The following is a 20,121-nucleotide window of genomic DNA, read 5'->3' as shown; positions in this document are numbered from 1 at the left end:
TCCCAATGGCATTTTTCACAGAACTAGAACAAATAATCCTAAAATGTATATGGAACCACAAAAGACCCTGATAAGCCAAAGCCACCCTGAGAGAAAAAAAAAAGTACAAAGCTGGAGGCATCACACCCTCTGACCTCAAACTAGACTTCAAAACTACAATTGTCAGAACTCAGCGCATTGGCAGAAAAACAGACACACAGACCGATGGAAGAGAACTGAGAGCCCAGAGAGAAACCCACACATGTGGGCGACCAACCCTTGACAAAGGAGCCGAAAGCACACAGCGGAGAGCGCGGAGCGTCTTCCACAAACGGTGCTGGGAACTGGCAAGCTGCCTGCAGAGAAGGGAGCCGGACTGCGGGCACCACCCACACAAATGAACTGTATATGGATTCAAGACTTGAATACCAGGCCTGGAGAATACATGGGAAGACACACAGGCACTCAGCCTACGGACCTCGGTCTCAGAAGTTTTGGTGAAATTGCTCCTGGTAAAGACGAAGATTTCACAGCAGCGGGCTCAGTGGGCGGGTGTGTGGCTGCAACGCGCCCGCGGGACAGTTCTGGGGCTCGGTCAGCAGGCGGACCCACGGGGAGGAGTCCGCTGACAATGGGGTCTGTGCTTGCACGTGTCCCCCGAGCCCCGGCCCGTGAAGCCGCCCACCCCGGAGCGCTGCACCCACTGAGCTGCCGCCGGCTCCCTTCCCCCGCGGCCCCAGCCGCTTAGGTGACAAAACACCCGGTGGGTGCTGTCCACGCGCCCACGCGCAGGCCGGTGTTAGGGCACCCGCCGGGCATCCGTGGACAGAGTTCGGTTACGTTTGGAACCACCAGTCCGTTCAGCCTCTGCCTCTCCTTTTCAAAGGGATGACGAATAATGTTCCGTGTCACTGGACGTAGCCAGGCCACATGGCCAGGTGGGAGAGCCTGTATCGACGCGGCCCCGACAGGCTCCCAGGACGGGGAGCAGCTGGAACTCGTCCGAGGGGAACGAGTCGATTTTGAAAGCACGGAGAACGAGCCTCGGGGACGCTGGGTCCGTGGTCCCCGAAAGCATTTCCTGGGCGCCCCCGCCGAGAACGTAACCGCCCCGCGGCGACGCTGACCGTTAGCTGCGGGCGGGGCTCGGGTCACGTGGGCGACGCCGGGTCAGAACCCGGTGTGCGCGGGAGCACGCAGAGCGGCGGGGCCCTCGGCCGCGCGCATTGCGTGCGCGCGCAGGCTGGGGGCGGGGCGTGGGGCGGGACCTTTGGCGCGCGGGGGCGGGGCCTCCGTCTCCGCCTCCTCTGCGAGGCTGGGCTGGCGGCGGTGGCAGGAGGCTGGTGACCCGTGCAGGGGTGTCTGGGCCATGACTGCGGAGCTCCAGCAGGACGAAGCGGCCGGAGCGAGCGACCGCCACGGCTCGGTGGGCCCCGTGGCGGCGATGGGAGCTTGGGGCTGGGGGGCGCGGCCTCTGGGTCCGGAGAGAGGAGGGGCGAGGGGCTGGGGCGGGAGCGGCGCGGGTCGCCGGCGGGCGGGCCTGCGGGCTGGGCGCGGTGGGGGTGCTGCGGCGGGCGCCGGCGCGGGGAGGAAGGGGCTCGGGGCAGGCTGATCGCTGCAGGGCTTGAGTTGCAGAGACTGGGTTCGGTCGCTGAAGTTCGAGGGGGATTCCTGTGTTGGAAAAGGAATTATAAAGGCTGGACGTGGGGTTGCCTGCACCTGGGCCGCGACCAGCAGGGGAAACTTCCGAGGGGCAGCTTCGGTGGGTTTTGTTTTCTTTTTAAATCTGTTTTGTGGCAGTACTGCTTTAAAGACTCCCACGCAGAGACGTTCTCTGACTTAAATCCAGGATTTACAAACACCTTATGAAAGACCAGGGGTCCCAGTTACCACTTCCTATCTTCTTCCACCTCCCGGCCCCGCCTTTAAAAAAACAACAACAACAGAGTAGCCTTCCCAATAGTGATAGTAATAGTAGCATTCATCACTCCAGGTTTTTTAAGAAGGGGAAAAGAACATCTCGATGAATAGAAGTTATGTGGATCATGTTTTCCTGTTCTGTTATCTAAGAAGATCCAAATCAGGACAAGGATGTCTGGGCTAACATGGTGAGAGTAAAAGAACACTGGTTTGGGAGAAAATCCGAAGGCTGAAGTTTGTGTGAAGAAACTTGGAAAGTGGGCAATTTGAGAATGTCTTCTAATGTTACTTTGGGATGTTATCATCTCACACTGCCTCTACCACTGCACTTTTTCAAGACGAAATAGGAAACTTGTGCCAAGTACTCAATGAGAGTTTGGAAGTGAGGAATTTCATAGAACATTTACAATACAGAACTGTCAGATACCTCCACTTGAGAAACATTTGAGCCTTTTTACTCTTTTCCTGCACTTAGGACACCTGTAGTGTATAAGGTGAACACACTTCCTTTTATAACTCCTGTAGTAAAAGAAACCTCTGAGGCCTGGGCTCCAAAATGAAAGTATGTGCTGGTTTCTCATGGAAGTAGCATTGTGAGGTGTCCACCAGGCCCACTGAAATATGAGTCAGGATTTTCTCTGGTTTCAGAGATTAATTGTGTTAGTTGTTAGGACAGTGACTAAAAACAGGTGGGAAAAAAATCTTAGTTTTGAGACAGGTGTGTTGATTTAGAGAAGAGACTATTTTTAGGCAGAGCAAGTCATTTAAATTTCTCAGAACTGTTAGCTGAGACCATGTGCCTGTTAATCAGTGGCATCTTCATTTCCCTTTGCCACAGTTCGAGTAGCAACCTATCTCATCACTAACTATTTGAGACCTTTGTATGGGAGGCGTTTGATGAGCACTTGTATGTAAGTCATAGCTATTTTTGGAAAGCTTGGAAACCGGTGGCTGTGGTTGGCTGGTGTACCCTGATTCCTGGTGACCTGCACAGTGATGACATTAACTGTTCTTCCCAGTGATTTGCCCCTTACAGACAGATGATAAGCTTGGTATGTTTGATAATGTTTGCCCTTTTTGTTTTTGCTAATGTAAAATGTTTGAAGTTAGAAGGCTAGGTTGAAGGACTCTTATATGGGGGAAGTAACTTTCACATCGCAGAGGAAAGATTTAGTAACTTCTTCTCATCTTGATGTTTCACGTTAGAATGGTCTTTATTTTGAATTCTCTGTAGTATTCTACATTTCCCTCCAGTGGTTCTCAACCTTCCTAATGCCACAACTCTTTAATACAGTTCCTCATGTTGTGGTGACCCCCAACCATAAAATTATTTTTGTTGCAACTTCATAACTGTAATTTTGCTACTGTTAAGTCTTAGGCAACCCCTGTGAAAGCGTCGTTTGACCCCCAGAGGGGTCGCGACCCACAGGTTGAGAACCGCTGCTTTAGATGCTCTTTAATTGTTCTAGTTGAGAGAGCTTTCCTCCCCAGACACTGAGAAGCTATTTAAAACCTAGAATGTTTCCTTCCCTTACCGGTCAGTTGTAGGTGGACAGACAGAACCCTCTATAACCGCCTAAGAATTTTAGTAAGGGAAAAATGTAGTACTTTTGAGATAGGTTTTCAGTGCCTACTCAAACCTAAAAGAGGACAATTTGGATACTACATCCCTCAGACTACAGAATGTTATTTGAGTATCTAAAGAGATTATTTACAGATTATGTATTTTAATCAATTCTTAACTTGGATTAAAAACAAACAAACAACAAACCAGCAACATTTACTATTCTTGTAGGACAAACAACTTGAAGTCACATTGGTTCTTATAAACCTGTCATCCTTGGCAGCTGTACCCTTCATTACACATTCTCAATGCTAACTGGAGCCCTGTGAAAACCTGCCAGCTTCAGTGGAAATTTAATGTCCTTTTTGTTTTTCTTTGATTTATTGGCTTTTCATTCCCTTTTACCTTCTCTGGTTAATTGTGATTTTTGGAGCATCAGTGAATGAGTGCGTGGTTGGTTTCCACAACTCTCATGCCTCCTCAGCTACCAACAGTTTCTGCTTACTCAGTGAGTACAATATTTGTAAAGCACGTTGACAAATAGTGCCTCAGCAGGCAAGGTCTTTCCATGTGTTTTACTTCATCAGAGAAATTGAAAGCAATGGCCAAGTGAAGCAGATATTTTTCAAGGAAAATAATGATGTTGATAATAATAGTAGCTAACATTGAGCATGTACAGTGTACCAGACCCTGTGCTCAGAACTTAACATATTGTTACCTCAGTACGTATGACTACTGTGAAGTTTTCTTATGGGAAGGCTTATACTGTTAAATAATTTGCTCAAGGTCACCCAGCTGGTAAGTGGTACAGCCAGAATTGAACCTAGGCATTTCTGACTCCAAGAGGCAAAGATTTCCCTGATCCTACTTCTTAGTTGGTGGACCCATTGTCTTGGGTCAGGGCGTTTCTGTTACTTGCTAGAACTCTTCTGATCTTTTAAACTTTCAATTCTCCGTGCACTCTTTCTAAATAGAGAACCTTTCTTTCTACTTGACTGAGCTTGCTGATGTCTAAAGAGAGCTGTCTCATGTTTTGGTTTGTTTTTCTCCCTTTTCAGCGTCTCTTTTCTCAGTGAAAGAGGTACCCACCCCTTCTACCCTCATTTGTTAGAGATGAATCTAGCTCACTGGTGTCTAGAGACCTTTTGTTTGTGACTGTTGGAGGAGGATGCTGCTGGCATCTGGTGGGTGGAAGCCAGGAATGTTGCTAAACATCCTATAATGTACAGGGTGCCCCTTAAAGCAAAGAGTTGGGTGGCCCAAAATGTCAGTAATAATGAGCTTGAGAAACCCTGGTCTAGATGATGTCTGTCCTTATTCTCCTAAATTATCTCACATCTCTTTTCTCCTAGCCTAACCCCTAGGTACCTTTACTGTTGTCTTCCCCCTTGCGACTCAAACCAAACTATGGTCCATGGACCAGCAGCATCTGCATCTCCTAGGAGTTTGTTAGAAATGTAGCAATTTGGATACGCTGGCGCCAGCTTTTACTGCCTCTCCACCTGAGTGTGTACATCTGTTTAGTGACCTGTGTTGGTAGCTTGAAATGGCCACAGTGGGAGTATTGTTACTAAGGAAAAGCAGCAGGCTCTACAGATCATCACATTGCTATTTGAGCCTCCACCCTAGACCTGTTGAATCAGAAACTACCTTTTGATCAGATCCTGGGTGATAAACTTTGAGAAGCTCTGTCCTACTCCACAAAATTCCCACTCTCCATTCGTCTAGGAACACATATCCCCAATCCTCAAATAAAATAAGAACAACAAAATTCTCTTCTGCCCTGGCCAGCTGTTGCCTTGTCCACCTCCTTTTATTTTGTTTACTTTTGAACAGTTTTTAAATTTTCCTGTTTCTTTTTTCAGGTGTTTTTCCAAGTACAGTGTAACTTCAATTCACTGTAGAAAATTTGGAAAATGCAGACCCAGCAAGATTCTCTCTTGGCTATAGAAGGCAAAGCCCCCAGGCTGAGGCACATTGGTTGCCAGATTCCACAGTGAGGTGGCAGCAACAGGTTGTGCAAAAGCCCAGTTAGGAGTTGGCTGTGGGGACTAATTTAGGCTCCAGCCTGAAGAGGGCCGATTGCCCAGAGGCGTGCGGAGAGGCTGACCAGTACGCAGAATTGTAGGGCAGTGAGTGGTTTTATGTGGTCACATCCCCCAGGCTGCCCAATCAGAGCCTTGCCAGTAGTAGTCTTTTAGTATTTGTCACTAGCAAATGGAACATCTGTTGGAAGTGCCCGGTGACTGACTACCTTCTGGTCAAATCAGTGGCCTTTCAGTAGTAACTCTTTTTACCATTTTCCCTTTGTCATTCAAGTACCCTTCGAGTCCCGTTCTCATGCTTTTATTTGTAGTGATTCCTTATTGCCACTTTTTTTGTTGATATTTATTTTGGCATTTGATTTTACTGCTACTTATCAACTGTGTATATTTTTTCATAAAAACTTTCTGTGTATATATTTTCACTTGCCATAGTTTCATCACAGACACTTCTGAATTGGCTACATAGTCTTACAATTTTCTTATGAAAATTAGCCCTGTGAGAGATGTTTGAATGTATCTAATACAGCCTTCATCTCGCAAATGCAGTAGCGGGTTCAGGCAGTTGATTTACTCTTGAGCACACAGTTTAAGGCAGAACCTTACAGTGTAAGGCAGCCTTGCAGTTCCGTGTCCCGTTAGTACCCTCGGTGCCTCAGCTACCTTACCTCCTGAGCTCTCCTCTGGACTTTTGGGACCTGTGTTCTGTTTCCTCCATCTTTCTTCTTTGCTATGGGCTAACTTGCTTGCTTTTTTGGTTGTTACTGTTCTTTTATTAACTGCTCCCCGTCTGCATTTGTAATCTACCCCTCTGTTTGCAGACGCTTGTCGAACAGCTCTGCTTGCACATCAGCCTCCTTGGCTACAGGCGTTTGCTGCAGAGCTACTTTGCCCACACTTACTGTGGTAGGCATGGGGATATACCTACTTACAGTAATAGCATCGGCCACATGCCAGTTACCGCCCTAAGCATTTTTCTGTACATTTCTAATATTTACAAAAACCCTGCAGGGTATGAATTATTGTCTTATTACTGAATGGGAAACTCAGACTCAGATATTAATGTAGCTTATAAGGGCCTAATAGGAGATTTTAAACCGAAATCTGTTTGCCTCCATATTGCGGAGAAGAAATGCGACTTACTCTTACCCAAGACTAAATTCTAGTAGCAGAGCTGGGACTTCAAGCCATTCGACTCCCCCGCTGCCATACCTGCCATACGTGCCTTTTTCTAAGGCCAAGCCGTTTGACTCCACTGACAACTGATGAAGCACTTTAACATATGTTGTCATTGAGCCTATGTAGCCACCCCATGGAGTAAAATTGAGAGTGACTGGGAAATAGAATCTGCAAAACCAAAACAGTGGCACAGGTCATTTTCTCCTAGGATATCAGTATTTTTCCTACAACCTCTAGATGAGTTTTGTTGGGACAGTCAGGTCACTATTTTTACAATTATGTAGCATTTTAAATTTAACGCCCTGGCCAGTTTGGCTCCGCGGTGAGAGCATCGGCCCACGGACCAGAGAGTACCGGGTTCGGTTCCTGCTGAGGGCACGTACCTCGGTTGCAGTTTGTCCCCGCCCCGGTTGGGCTTGTGTGGGTGGCAGCCCCTCGATGTGTCTCGCTCACATCGATGTTTCTCTCTCTCTTCCCTCTCTCCCCCCCGCTCCATCTCAAGATAAATGCAAAAATATCCTCGGGTGAGGATAAAAAAAAATTGTCGTAACAGTTCCTGGATGCATTTCTTCATCTGACAGTCACACCAGTGCTGTCAAAAGCTGGTGCTGTACTTCAGTTTACAGATGTGAAAACTGATGCTTAGAAAAGTTGAGAGTTGCCCACAGGCTAGTGTGGTGGAATCTGGGCTACATCGTGCTGTTCCCACTATCTAAGCTTTCTATGTAAAAGGGGAGGTCAAATACTAGACGTACAAAGCCACATTAACGATCTGCACGATCCTGGCTCAGTCCGTTGGGCATCATCCTATGCAGCAACAGGTCTGCGGTTTGATTCGCTGGCAGCACATGCTGGGGTGGCAGGTTTCATCCCTGCTGGGGGACGTGCAGAAGACACCGAGTGATGTTTCTCTCTCTCCTCCCTTCCTCTCTCTCAAAATCAATAAAAACAAGCTTTTTAAAAAAAAGATCTGCATGAATAGGTGCTAACAGCATGCTATATGATGGCTGGTATTCAGTTTAAATTGAGATATCCTAAACAAATATTTTTTTAACATTACTTGCTCCCAAATTGTACTTTCCTGGTGTTCTTTTTCTTTTCCGGGGTGTGTGTGTGTGTGTGTGTGTGTGCGCGCATGTACATGAACAAACGAATCCCTCTTGTATTTTATTCAACTGAAGTGAAATTCATATAAAATTAACTGAAGTGTGCAACTCATTGACATTTAGTGTATTCACAGTATTGCACCACCACCACCTACCTCTAGTTTCAACATATTGTCATCACCCTGAAAGAAAACCCATATTCACTAAGCAGCCCTCCCCATCCCCCAGCCCCTGGCAGTGCGGCTCTGCTTTCTTTTCTGCATTTACCTGTTCTGGATATTTTATATAGAAGTGGAATCAGACAGTATGTGACCTTTGTGTGTGGCTGTCTTTACTTAGTAAAATGTTTTCGAGATTCATGCTAGTTGTAGCATGTATCACTACTTCATTCCTTTTAATGACGGAGTAATATTCCACTCTGTGTACCTACTATATTTTATCCAGTTTTCCACTGGTGGACAGTCGAGTTCCTTGCAACCTTTTGGCTGTTATACATAGTGCTGCTGTGAACATCCATGTACAAGTTTTTGAGCACCTGTTTCCAGTTCTCTTGGGCACACACCTAGTTGTAGAAGTACTGGGTTGTAGTAACTCTGTGTCTAACTTTTTGCCCCAGGAGCTGCCAAACTGTTTTCCGCAGCAGCTGCACCATTTCCCAGTCCCTCCAGTGATGCACAAGGGTCCGGTTTTTCCACATCCTCGCCCAAACACTTTCCTTCTTTTTGTTTGTTTGTTTGTTTTATAATAGCCATCCTCCTGCGTGAAGTGGGATCTCATTATAGTTTTGATTTGCATTTTCCTAATGGCTAATAATGTTAAGTGTCTTTTCATATGCTTATTGGCTAGTTGTATATCTTCTTTGGAAAAATGTCTATTCAAGGCCTTTGCCCTTTTTTTTTTTTCCTGGCACATATAAACTATTTAATTATGATTAACAACTGTTTCCAGTGCTGCCTTCTGTTCCTTCTTTCTGTGCTCACCACCATGCCCAACATCTCGGTGCTCCAGGAGGGGTCTCAGCAGACACTGGACCTCCGCTCCAGTGCCACCAAGGGAAGTTTCTGGACAAGTGTTACTACACGCAGAGGGATGGGACTCAGACCTCGGCTGCTGCATTCCTCATGGCTGCAAGGACACTGTTCAGATCTTCTCTCTTGGTGGGAATATGTGTCCACACACTTTCTTGATGAACTTCAGGGCCCGCTTGTATCTCCGTGGTGCACTGCTCATAGGGGGCCAAGCCGCGCACATCTCGCATCATGTTCCGTGGTGTGCGTGGCGAGGCGCCTGCACGTGGCTGTGCCTCGGCTTGTGTGTGTTCTTGGTCACCTGTGGCCCTTGTTGAGGCCAGCAGCCCTGGGGTAGGGCGGAGTGCTGGCTGCTGCTGCTTCGTAGCTGCTGTGGCAGGCAGTCCTTTGCCCGTTTTTTATTTGGTTTGTTTGTCTTTGGTTGGCTTGTCTTTGGTTGTTTGAATTATGAGAGTTTTCATATAATCTGGATACTAGACCCGTATTAGATTTTTTATTTGAAAATATTTTCAGCCATCTTGTAGGTTATCATTTCACTTTCTTAGTAATGCCCTTTGATGCACAAGTTTTTAATTTTGACGAAGTCCTGCTTACCTGTTTTTTTCTTTTATAGTTCATGCTTTTGGTATCATGTGTAAGAATTAATTGCCAAATCCAAACTCATGAAGATTTACCCTTGTTTTCTTCTAAGACTTTTATAAGATTAGTTTTTATGTTTAGGTCGTCAATCCATTTTGAGTTCTGTGTGAAGTAGGGGGTCCAACTTCATTCTTTTGCATGTGGATATCTAGTTGTCTTAGCACCATTTTTTGAAGGGATTATTTTTCCCCATCAGATGGTCTTGGCACCCTTGTCAAAAATCATTTGTCCACAGATCCACGGGTCTGTCGGAACTCCTGACTCTAATTCAGTGGTCTGTACGTCTGTGTGCCAGCACTGCCCCGTCAGGACTGTCGTCAGGAAGTGTGAGTCCTTCAGCTTTGTTCCGCTTCCAATGTGGTTTTGACTGTTAAGGGTCCACTGAAATTCCTTAATGAATTTAAGGATCAGCTTTGCCATTTCTGCAACAAAGGCTGTTGGAACTTTGATAAGGATTGCATTGAATCTGTAGATCACTTTGGTAGTATTGCTGTCTTAATATCAAGTCTTGGTGATGATTAATTTTGTATGTCAACTTGACTGAGCTGTGAGGTGCCCAGACATTTGGTCAAACATTGTTTTCTGTGTGAGGTGCTTCTGGATGAGATTAACATTTGAATCAGTAGGCTGAATACAGCAGGCTGCCCTCCCTGGCCTCTGTGGGCCTCATCCAGTCAACCGAAGACCTGAATAACAAAGGCTGAGTAAGAGGACTTCACTTGAGCCTACTTAGCAATAAACATCAAGTAAATAAGAACTGAACCACTTATATCACATGGTAAATCCTCGTCTTTCAAGTCTCCATCTCCCTCAAGAAGCATTCTGTAATTTTTACGTTGAGGTGTTCCTTCCACTCACTTCTGCACCTAAAAGAACCCATAAACCAGTGGTATGGCCAGGCCCTGCAGTATCTCAGTTCCTAAAGTGTGCATCTAGCAGGTTTCTTGTACCTTGAAATACAGCAATAATGATATGCCAATAATGTTTAACTTCACTGATTATAAAAGAAGTACAATGAAAACAAGATGTCATTGTTGGCCTGTGAAACCAGGAAAAATCAATTAATTAACAGTAAAGTAATAAGTTAAATGTTAAAATACCAAAACTAGTGACTACATGGTGGAATGTGCATTTTCATTTCCCTCATTTGCCAATAAAAGAAAATCTGTCTTTAAAAAAGAGGAAACGTCCCTTGGCTGCTGAGCTAGGGCATCAGTTCTGCCCTCAGACCGGAGCCCCAGCATCAGCTTTCCTGGTCCTCAGACACACGGGCCCCACCACTGGCCTCCAGCCTCCAGCTCGCTAATGCAGATCCGGACTTTTAGCCTCCATAAGCCGATTCCTTCTACATTAATATACCCCCACCCCACACAGGAAACTTTATACACAAACACCCCCCCCACAAAAAAACAACAACATTACACATCCCCTATTGGTTCTTTTTCTCTGGAGAAACCTTACTAATCCAGTCTTCCATGAATCTGGATATCTTTCCATTTATTTAAGTTTCCTTTAAATTCTTTCTCAGAGATTCATACTTTTCAGTGTACATGTCTTTTACCTCCTTGGTTAAATTTATTCATAGGTGATACTGTAGTAATGAACCTAGTGTTTAATGGCAGGAAAGGAAGGCCAAATATTATGGGCATGCCATTTGTGCAACTTTGCCAGGAAGCTGCATTTTAACAGGGAGCCTCCGGTCTGTTCCCCACCGATTGGTCTGTTCCCCGCAGATCGCTGGGGAAAATAAACACATGCCCAGAAAAGAAACAGGAAGGTGCTTCTGGAAACAGGTCATTGGCCAGAGAGGGCATGACCACTGCAGGTGCGGGAATGTTTGAGATATTTGATCTCCTCAACAAAGAAGTTCACTCTTGTGTTTTCGGGACTCTTGGGACTCTTGTTGCAGGGGGCATGCTCTCTTGGCTCCCCTGCATTAGCCCACATGGCCCACAGCCCTGTGAACCCCACATAGTGGACTGATGGACAGGCTGCAGCTAGCCTGATGCTGTGTTGGACCCAGCTCTACCGTGGAAGGAAACTTTGGACACTGGCTCTGCTTCTAGCTCTCCTGAATCTAGCTGCACCTCTTCCAGGCCTGGATTTAGGGAAATGGGACTCTGGGAACCTAAGGATGTAATTCCATGAAAGTAAAGATTTCTACCACATTCCATCCTCTCAAGGAGGCCCCAGAAATGCTTATTCCAGCAGTACCCCCAAAGCCCCACTCCCACTAGCAACAGAAAAAGACAATCCATGCATTGCTGTGATAATATTAGGTATTTTATTCTTTTGGATAGAGAAATAAATGGAATTGTGTTTTTTTTTCTTTTTCTTTTTTTAATCCTCACCTGAGGATATTTTTCTATTTATCTTCAGATAGAGTGGGAGGGGGGAGAGAGAGAGAGAGAGAACATTGATGTGAGAGGGACACATCAACTGGTTGCCTCCCACATAGCCCCAACCAGGTCCAGGGACTGAACTGCAACCAAGGTATATGCCTCTGACCAGAATCGAACCCGTGACTCTTTGGTCCATGGGCTGATACTCTAACTGCTGAGCCAAACTGGCCAGGGCTGGAATTGTTTTCTTTTTTTATCCTCACCTGAGGACATTTTTTCCATTTTTTTGTTTAGATAGAGTGGGAGGGAGAGCAAGGGAGAGAGAGAGAGAGAGAGAGAGAGAGAGAGAGAGAGAGAGAGAGAGAAACATCGATGTGAAGGGAACACATCGAGTGGTTGCCTCCTGCATGACCCAACCAGGGCCGGGAATAAATTGCAACCGAGGTACGTGCCCTTAGCGGGAACTGAACCCAGGTCTCTCTGGACCGCAGGTTGATGCTCTAACCACTGAGCAAAACTGGCCAGGGCTGGAATTGTTTTCTTAATGTTCTTTTCAGATTGTTCATTACTGCTTTATAGAAATACAACTGATTTTCATGTGTTGATGTTGTTTCCTGCAAAATTACTGAATTTGTTTATTAGCTCTAGTAACTTTATTTCTGGATTCTTGGCATTTTATATATTATGTCATCTGTGAATAGAGATAGTTTTATGGTTTCCTTTCCACTTTAATACCTTTTATTTTTCTTGCCTAATTGCTCTGGCTGGAACTTCAGCAGTGCTGACTAGCGTTGGTGAAAGTGAGCCTCCTTGTCTTGGTGCAGGGCTCAGTGGGAAAGCTTTCGCACCAAGGAGTGTGATGTGAGCTGTAAGGTTTTTTGTTTTGTTTTGTTTTGTATTTTACTAAAGGCCCTTTGTCATGTTGATGAAATTCCTTTCTATTCATAGTTTTCTGATTGTTTTTGTTATGAAAAGGTGTTGGGTTTTGTCAGATGCTTTTTCTGTACCGTTCAAGATGATCTTGTTTTCCCCCTTCATTCTGCTAGTGTGGTATATTACTTTGGTTGGTTTTCTTACTGGTTTCCTTTTCTGTCATTGACAATAGCATTGCCCTAGGCATCCATTTTCAAATATTTGACTAATATTTGAGATGTTCAGAGTATATCCTACCTTTCCATTTTCTCCTACCAGCATCCTACCTGTCTCATCACACCTGGATTATTCAGCAGCCCTGTAACTCTAGTTAAGCTCTCTTTCCCTAGTCTCATTCCACTTTAAACTAGTTGTTCACATGTGCCAGATTAATTCCCTTATTCCTTCCTCATATTCCTGCTGAGGAACCTGTAATGATTTTCCATTGTTCATCAGTTCAAGTCTGAACTCATCCTCACATTTTTAATCTAATCCCACATCACTTCTCTGGTCCTTGTTATTTATCAAAAATAGAAGCTGCACACTGAGGCCTACCTAATAATAACTTAAAATATTACTGTTGTTAGATTTCTAAAATTATAAGCATATAAACTTGATTTCTGAAACCTTTCCCTATACTTTCCTAGTTTCTCGGTTAACCTTAGCAATATATTGCTAAAAATGGCATTTTCTTTAATTTTTGAAGATGTATTTCATATGACCTTATTGTAACTGCTTTCCAACCTAATTTGTATTTGGTTCAGTCATGTAGTCAAAGAAATGAAAAAATGTTGTCTTCATGTGTTCTAAAGTAAGGAAAAGGCAAGGTGCAGGGCATGATGGACAGTGTGAAAAATATAGCCATGTAGCCCTGGCTGGTTTGGCTCAGTGGTTAGAGTGTTGACCTGCGGTCCATGGAGACCCGGGTTCGGTTCCCGCCATGGGCACGTGCCTAGGTTGCAGTTTGTCCCCGGCCCCGGTTGGTCGTGCGGGTGGCAGCCACTCCATGTGTCCCTTTCGCATCGATGTTTCTCTCTCTCTTCCCCCTCCCTCCCTCCCTCCCTCCCACTCTATCTGAACAAAAAAAAATGGAAAAATGTCCTCGGGTGAAGATTAAAAAAAAAAAATATATATATATATATATATATCTCCATATCCATGTGGATAGACCATTTCTGGCAAGAAATGTCAGAAACTATTCATTGTGGTTACTCCTGGGAAATGGGGCCGGGATGGGAAGAAGAGGGCAACTTCCTATTCATTTTATATCTTTTTGTACTGTTGGGATTTCTTACTCAGTGCATTTGAGAAAAAGAGATGAGAAAATTTAAAAGAAAATAATGATGAGTTCCTTTTTTTCTTTTAATTCCAGCTTAAACCCCTCTATACCACATAAGAGTAACTAAATTTAAAAAACTCAATGCTTTTTAAAAACTTTAAACCAGTTAATGAACTAAAACATTCATTTTCAAATGACTTTTTGCATCATTTATGAAAGCTATGGAGTATCCTATTCCAGGGGATTTAGTTGTATCCGCAAAAACCTACTATTTGTCATTTTTATTTTATTTATTTGTTTCTTTGTTTGTTTAAATCCTCACCTGAGGATACTTTTCCATTTATCTTCTGATAGAGTGGGAGAGAGGGAGGGAGGAAGAGAGAGAGAGAGAAACATTGATGTGAGAGAGACACATCAATTGGTTGCCTCCCTCACAACCCCGACCAGTGCCAGGGACTGATCCGCAACTGAGGTACGTGCCCTTGATCGGAATCGAACCCATGACTCTGGTCCGCAGGCCAGCGCTCTAGCCACCGAGCCAAACTGTCCAGGGCTATGTGTCATTTTTAGATAGTCATAGCCTTATGGCACTGTTAAACAAAAAACTTTCACCGCAGAAAGTTTTTTTATTTTTTTATTGTTTTATTTTTGTTACAGATGTTTCTCCTTTTTTTTATCCCCATTGACACGCTCCTCCCCATCCCCCCCACCCCATCCCCGGCTTTGTGGTTCGTGTCCATTGGTTATGCGTACCTGCGGATGAGTTCTGTGGTTTATCTCTCTCCTCCCAGAAAGTCTTTTTAAAGGAAAGGGTTATCAGGCCATCACTAGCAAAGATGAATAAGTAAATAAGGAAGGAGCTAGGTCTTGGGGCATGGAGTCTGAAGCAACCGCAGAGCATGGCTCGGTGAGAAGGACGACATAGCCGTCATCCGGGAGCTTTGCGAGCTGTTCTCGTACATCCGTGGGGAGAGGAGAGGAAGATGTAAGGCGTCTCAGAGGGTTGAGGTTAGTTCTGACAAGGGGTGGAGAAGAGAACTGGGCTAATTCTGGGATAGGAGCTGAGCCGAGACAGGCCAGCAGTCTGAGGAGAGGCACCTGTGCCTGTGCATTAAGCCGCCTGGAGAGGAGTCCTGAGTGCCAGCAGGTGCGCTGGAACGCGAGCGGTCTGCGTGGGGCTGGTGCCCGCTGCCAGCAGGCCGCTGTTCTGTCTCACTCTGTGCGCCGTGATTTTAATTCAGGTCATCGCAATTTTTTTCTTGTTAGTATGTTAGGTTTCTGCTTTATCAGTAAATTGGACCAACATAGAGTTGTTGCTGGAAGAAAAACTGAAAAAGCACCAGGGCTCTTGTGGACGGTTCTTGTTTTGTGGAAGTTGGAGAGCTAGTGGCAGTCTCGGCTCCCCTCAGGTGCTGTTGTCTAGAATGGGTTTCTGGAGCGGCTGCTATATATTTCCTTTGACTCCTAAAGTTATTATTTTGCTTTTCTTGGTTACTTAGATTTTATTTTTAAATTGGAAAACCAGATCTTTAATTATGTAGGGAATTTTATTAGGCACACCTTGGAAGTTCTTTGGGGTAAAGGAACATTTATCAATATTTACTTAGCTTTAAGTGTAGAAATGCCTTTGTAAGAATAGACAACTGAGATCGGGAAATGTGTGTGTCCAAGTGATGAAACACGCATCCCTGCTCCTTGTCCCAGTACTAAACTGGGTATTTTAAAGATAAAACTCTCAGTATTCTCACAAATATGCCTCATCTGATCAAAGAGTTTTACTTAGGTGCTGTAGGATTAGGCCAGTTCCTGTTTATTACAACAACTTGATAACAATGTTTTTATCGTCTGAATAATCCTTTTTACTGCTTCTTATGGGACGAGTTACTGTCTTTGCTGTAAGCAGACCTCAGTCCTGGGGAGACGGGGTTACGCCAGATCCACCAGGCAGCTGAGGTCAGAGAGCTGGAGCCCCTTGTCCAGTGCCCGTCTCTCTTCACGGCGGCTGCAAGAAGACAGTACTTTTTGTTCTATGAAAACAATGTGAATTCAGCTCAGGAAATGCAAACCTGTTGGCTCTTGCCAGTTATTTGACTTGATTATGACTGGAGCACAGGCTCTGTCTTGTCTCATGTTGGGTGTGTACTATATATAGCAGCATTGTCCTGGTGAAGTTAACATTTAAATCGGCTTCCTGTGAAGTTCCAGGAGAAACTATGCGTTAGGAATGCAGTAAGATCCCAATGATCTTGGTTGGTCTATTACTGTAACATTAACATTTACTATCTAGTACTTATTAGGATTTTGGTTGTGGATATTGTTTGAGAATTTAGGTTTAGCTGAATACTTACTAAGACAGAGTCATGTACTGGCTGGTGTGGCTCAGTGGATTGAGCATCGGCTCATGGACTGAGAGGTCCCGTTTGATCCCCTTTCGGGGCACTTGCCCGGGTTGCGGGCTCAGTCCCGTGTAGGAGGCGTGCAGGAGGTAGCCAGCCCGTCGATGTTTCTCTCTCACATGGATGTTTCTATCTCTCTCCCTTCCTCTCTCTAAAAAAAAAAAAAATCAAAAACATATTTAAAGAAAGACTGAGTTATGTAAAAGCAGTTGTTTGTGTCAACCACATAGCTTACTTAGTCCTTTGTTACTCAAACTATTAATAATTATCTTTGATTTATCTTTAAATTCAAGGCATTTGATGGCAAAACAGATTTTGTAACCCTCAGTTTCCAGTTCCCGCAGTGCAGATGCTGAGTCTGCCTTCCAGGGTCATGGGGTTCGTGTCTGTGAGGCCGAGGTGCTGGCACCGAGGTGTCAGGAGCACTGTCTGATGGGTCGTTCCATCCGATGGTATGTGCATAATTCTTGCCTCTCAGAGGCCAGATCTCACATCGAAAACAATGAAAGCTCCGGCCAGTGGGGCTCAGTTGTCAGGGTGGCATCCCATGGATTTAAAGGTTGTGGGTCAGTTCCTCGCCGGGGTTCGGGCCCTGTCCCTGGCAGGGGCTGTGCAGGAGGCAGCCCATCGCTCTTTCTCCACGTTTCTCTCTCACATTGATGTTTCTCGTTCTGCCTCTCCCTCCCTCTTTCCCTAAACTCAATAAAAACCTGCTTTAAAAAAAAGATGAATATAACGCTTGACTGTAGATTAGCATTCCATGGTCAGTCCAATGTAGGAGGTGTTGCTAGACATGATAGAAATAACACTTCAGTTGAGTTTGTGAGGTAAGGAATTGTGTAGGAGAAAAGGTTGAGCATGGGAAGGGTAGAACCAGGTGATGGTCTTTGAATAATAGCAAGATGAGGAATTTGGATTTGAACTAACATGTAGAACTGTTCTTAGAGCTGTACAAAATGATTTTACAAGCTGTCATCTCTGCTCGATAGCTTTAAAAAAGGGAAACTAAGGGTATTTTCCTTTCCTGAGGATATTATTCTAGATGTATCGATGTCCACTGCTACCTCTTACAAAGTGTGGAGAAAGGGGAATGGGGCTTCAATCCATCGCCAAATATAACGAGTAGAAATTATTTAATATTGCTACTATGTTTCATTGATTTGCATTTATTTGGCATTCTGACATCTCTGAAGTTGAGATGACCCTTACATTTACTGTCTTCCAAATGTGATGTAGTCATTATGTCTGCAAACGTATGTTCTTGGTCATGGCTGTTTCTGCTGTCATGAGGGTTGAGTTATAATGCCCTGTGGGCACTACCTGGTTAGTTTACTTGCCATTTAAAATGTCTTTAAAAATATCACACTGTGATTCAACATATAAATGAAAAAAGAAAAAAAATGAAAGAAAGGCACAGCAACAGAACCACAGGATATAAATTTGATTTTATGTGAAAGAAAATGATTGCAGTTTCAGATTTTCTTGCAGAGCTGCAGTCAAGTGCCTTATGGGACCTGAGAAAGAAGGATGCTGTAGGTTATTAAGTTTTGTTACTGAGACACACGCAAAGAATTGCCTGACATGTCGGGCTATGCACCTGGAGCAGGGGAAATTGCTCAATTTCTCAACGTAAATAAGAAATTTTAGAGCTGCAAGAAGCTGGTGTGACCAGTTTATGTGTCTCCTGGGACTGTCATGAAGGCATTGTGTCATAGATTAAGTGGCAATGGTTTTTCTCCTTAGTGCTGCATAAAATACTTTTCATAACTGATGACACCTTAGGTGCAGTAAAATGTAGTATTTACTCAAATACAGTACTTTCTTAATGACACCTTGTTTAGTATGACTGTACTAGTAAGTAATCACAGTTGTGATTCTATACAGGCTGACAAAAGAAATAGGAAACTTGTTAAGATGCAAAGGTCAAAGTCAAAATACAAAATATTTGCATTGTTTTGCATCAAGTAGGTATCCTTGCTTATTTGTTTTCGCAGATACAGCAATGCCTAGAGCCTAGAGTGCAGACTGGAATCGGGCAGCGAGGGGTCAGATCTCAGCTCCTCCCCTTACTAGCAGTAACCTGTGTAGGTCATTTGACCTCTCTGTGCCTCAGTTTTTTGGTCAAATGGGCAAATATCCATCTCAGGTTTGTGGTGAGGGTTACATTAGTTACTACATGTGAAGTGTTTTGAAGAACACCTGACTAAAAGTAAGCAGCATGTGTGATTACTTTTTATAGGTATTATTTTCTGTGAATCCTAAGTGTCAGTTGGTGTTGAGAGTAATTTAAGGGGAAGTGTGGCTGTCCAACCCATTGTGACCTTCATGGCTCCTCATTTCCCTCTCCCAGTTATTCCACCTCTTTTTGGGGTATATTGATTTTGATTCTTAGAAAATTGTCTATGATTGAGATTCACAATAAAATCAAATGGAATTGGGATTTGTTTGGAGAAAACTTCTTAATATTTTATTTTTCTAAAAATCACATGCTTTGCATTTTCAGCCTTTGCCAAGGCTAAATCTGGACACCTGCTAGACTGCGAGTCACTGTCCCACAGTCCACAGCAGTGACTTCCTTGGACAAGACTCGCAGCCTCAGAGACTGCTGGTCTCAGCAGAGTCGGGTTCCATTTCCAGCCTGTGACTGTGGTGTGTGACTGGAACAGAAAGACGGGCTCCGGGGGGTTGCATTGAGCTATCTGTGTCCTGTGATGCTTCGGCGCTGTGCTGGGCTCGCAGCTGTTGAGCACGGGGTCCTGTTTCTGTTGCAGCTGGCCGCCAGTGCCCTGCCCTTGAGCCGCGTCACTCGCTGGGGGACATCGGTGTGAAGCAGCATGTATCGCGTCCGAGCTTAATTCTGGGGTCACCTTAGGAATGGTAGAAATTAGATTTCTTCTCACCGAATTAAATTTGAACGATTTCATTTTCAATATTCGTCCAAATGATCAATGTCTCCAGTTGGACAGCCAGTTGTTGAAACTGAGCCTACTTGTACTTAGTTGTTTTGTGTTGACTTTCGTCTCTGTGCAAAACAGGACAAAATGTTCCAGTGAAGATGTTAAGGTTGGAAGGGGGTATAAATGGATCTTGGGGTAGCCAGAAATCACAACAAGATAGTTTTCCATGGTTCAGATCAATGAAGAGAAAACATTCTATAGTTGATTCCCCCTGGAATTTTACTTACCATTAGAAAATTTTAGCTTCCTATTTCATTTAAGCAATTAAACCTAAAGTTTTAAATATCATATTGGTGATATCATTTGTTAATTACATGGCTGGAAACTTATCGTCAGTGAAAAATGACACACAAATGGCATGTGCAGCGAAGCTTAAAATAGCACATCTTCACATCCGTGCACATTCCCTGGGCCCCGTCCGTGTTCTCCTTCCTGGTGTGCTGCTCACAGAAAGAGACCGGAGCACTTGAAGCATCTCAAGTCTAGAACGTCACACTGCATGTCTTATACACTTACAGGGTTACTGCCACTCGTGTTTCTTCACGAGTAAGCTCTGGAGAAGGTTATGGGTTTGGCATTAAAGAATATGTGTTGACTGTGCTGGGGCTGGGGACCCTTTCTCTAACTCCTTTAGTTCTTCTGGCTGATTGAACAATTCAGACGACATACAGCAGGTTAACAGGAGAAGATCACTTTTTTTTTCTTTATTGATTTTGTTTTTTTAGAGAAAGAGAGAGGAAGGGAGAGGGAGAGAGAGATGGAAATAGTGCTCCTGCAT

At 44.4% G+C, this 20,121-nt stretch overlaps 1 protein-coding gene across 3 annotated transcripts in view; it reads left to right on the top strand.

The window, feature by feature from the left end:
- Positions 1 to 1,318: 1,318 nt before the first annotated feature.
- USP28 (ubiquitin specific peptidase 28) overlaps positions 1,319 to 20,121 on the top strand; it is a 74,287-nt gene continuing 55,484 nt past the window's right edge. For all 3 annotated transcript variants that reach the window (XM_036258669.1, XM_036258668.1, XM_036258670.1), the window contains exon 1: positions 1,319 to 1,405. In XM_036258669.1, coding sequence (XP_036114562.1) covers positions 1,349 to 1,405 — 57 coding nt within the window. In that variant the 5' untranslated portion in view covers positions 1,319 to 1,348. The remainder of the gene's footprint in view (positions 1,406 to 20,121) is intronic.

This window comes from Molossus molossus, unplaced genomic scaffold (assembly GCF_014108415.1).
Source record: "Molossus molossus isolate mMolMol1 unplaced genomic scaffold, mMolMol1.p scaffold_m16_p_13, whole genome shotgun sequence".
NCBI classification, from domain to species: Eukaryota; Metazoa; Chordata; class Mammalia; order Chiroptera; family Molossidae; genus Molossus; species Molossus molossus.
The sequence above is the reverse complement of the archived record's forward strand: the minus strand, read 5'-3'. Positions and strand labels throughout refer to the sequence as shown.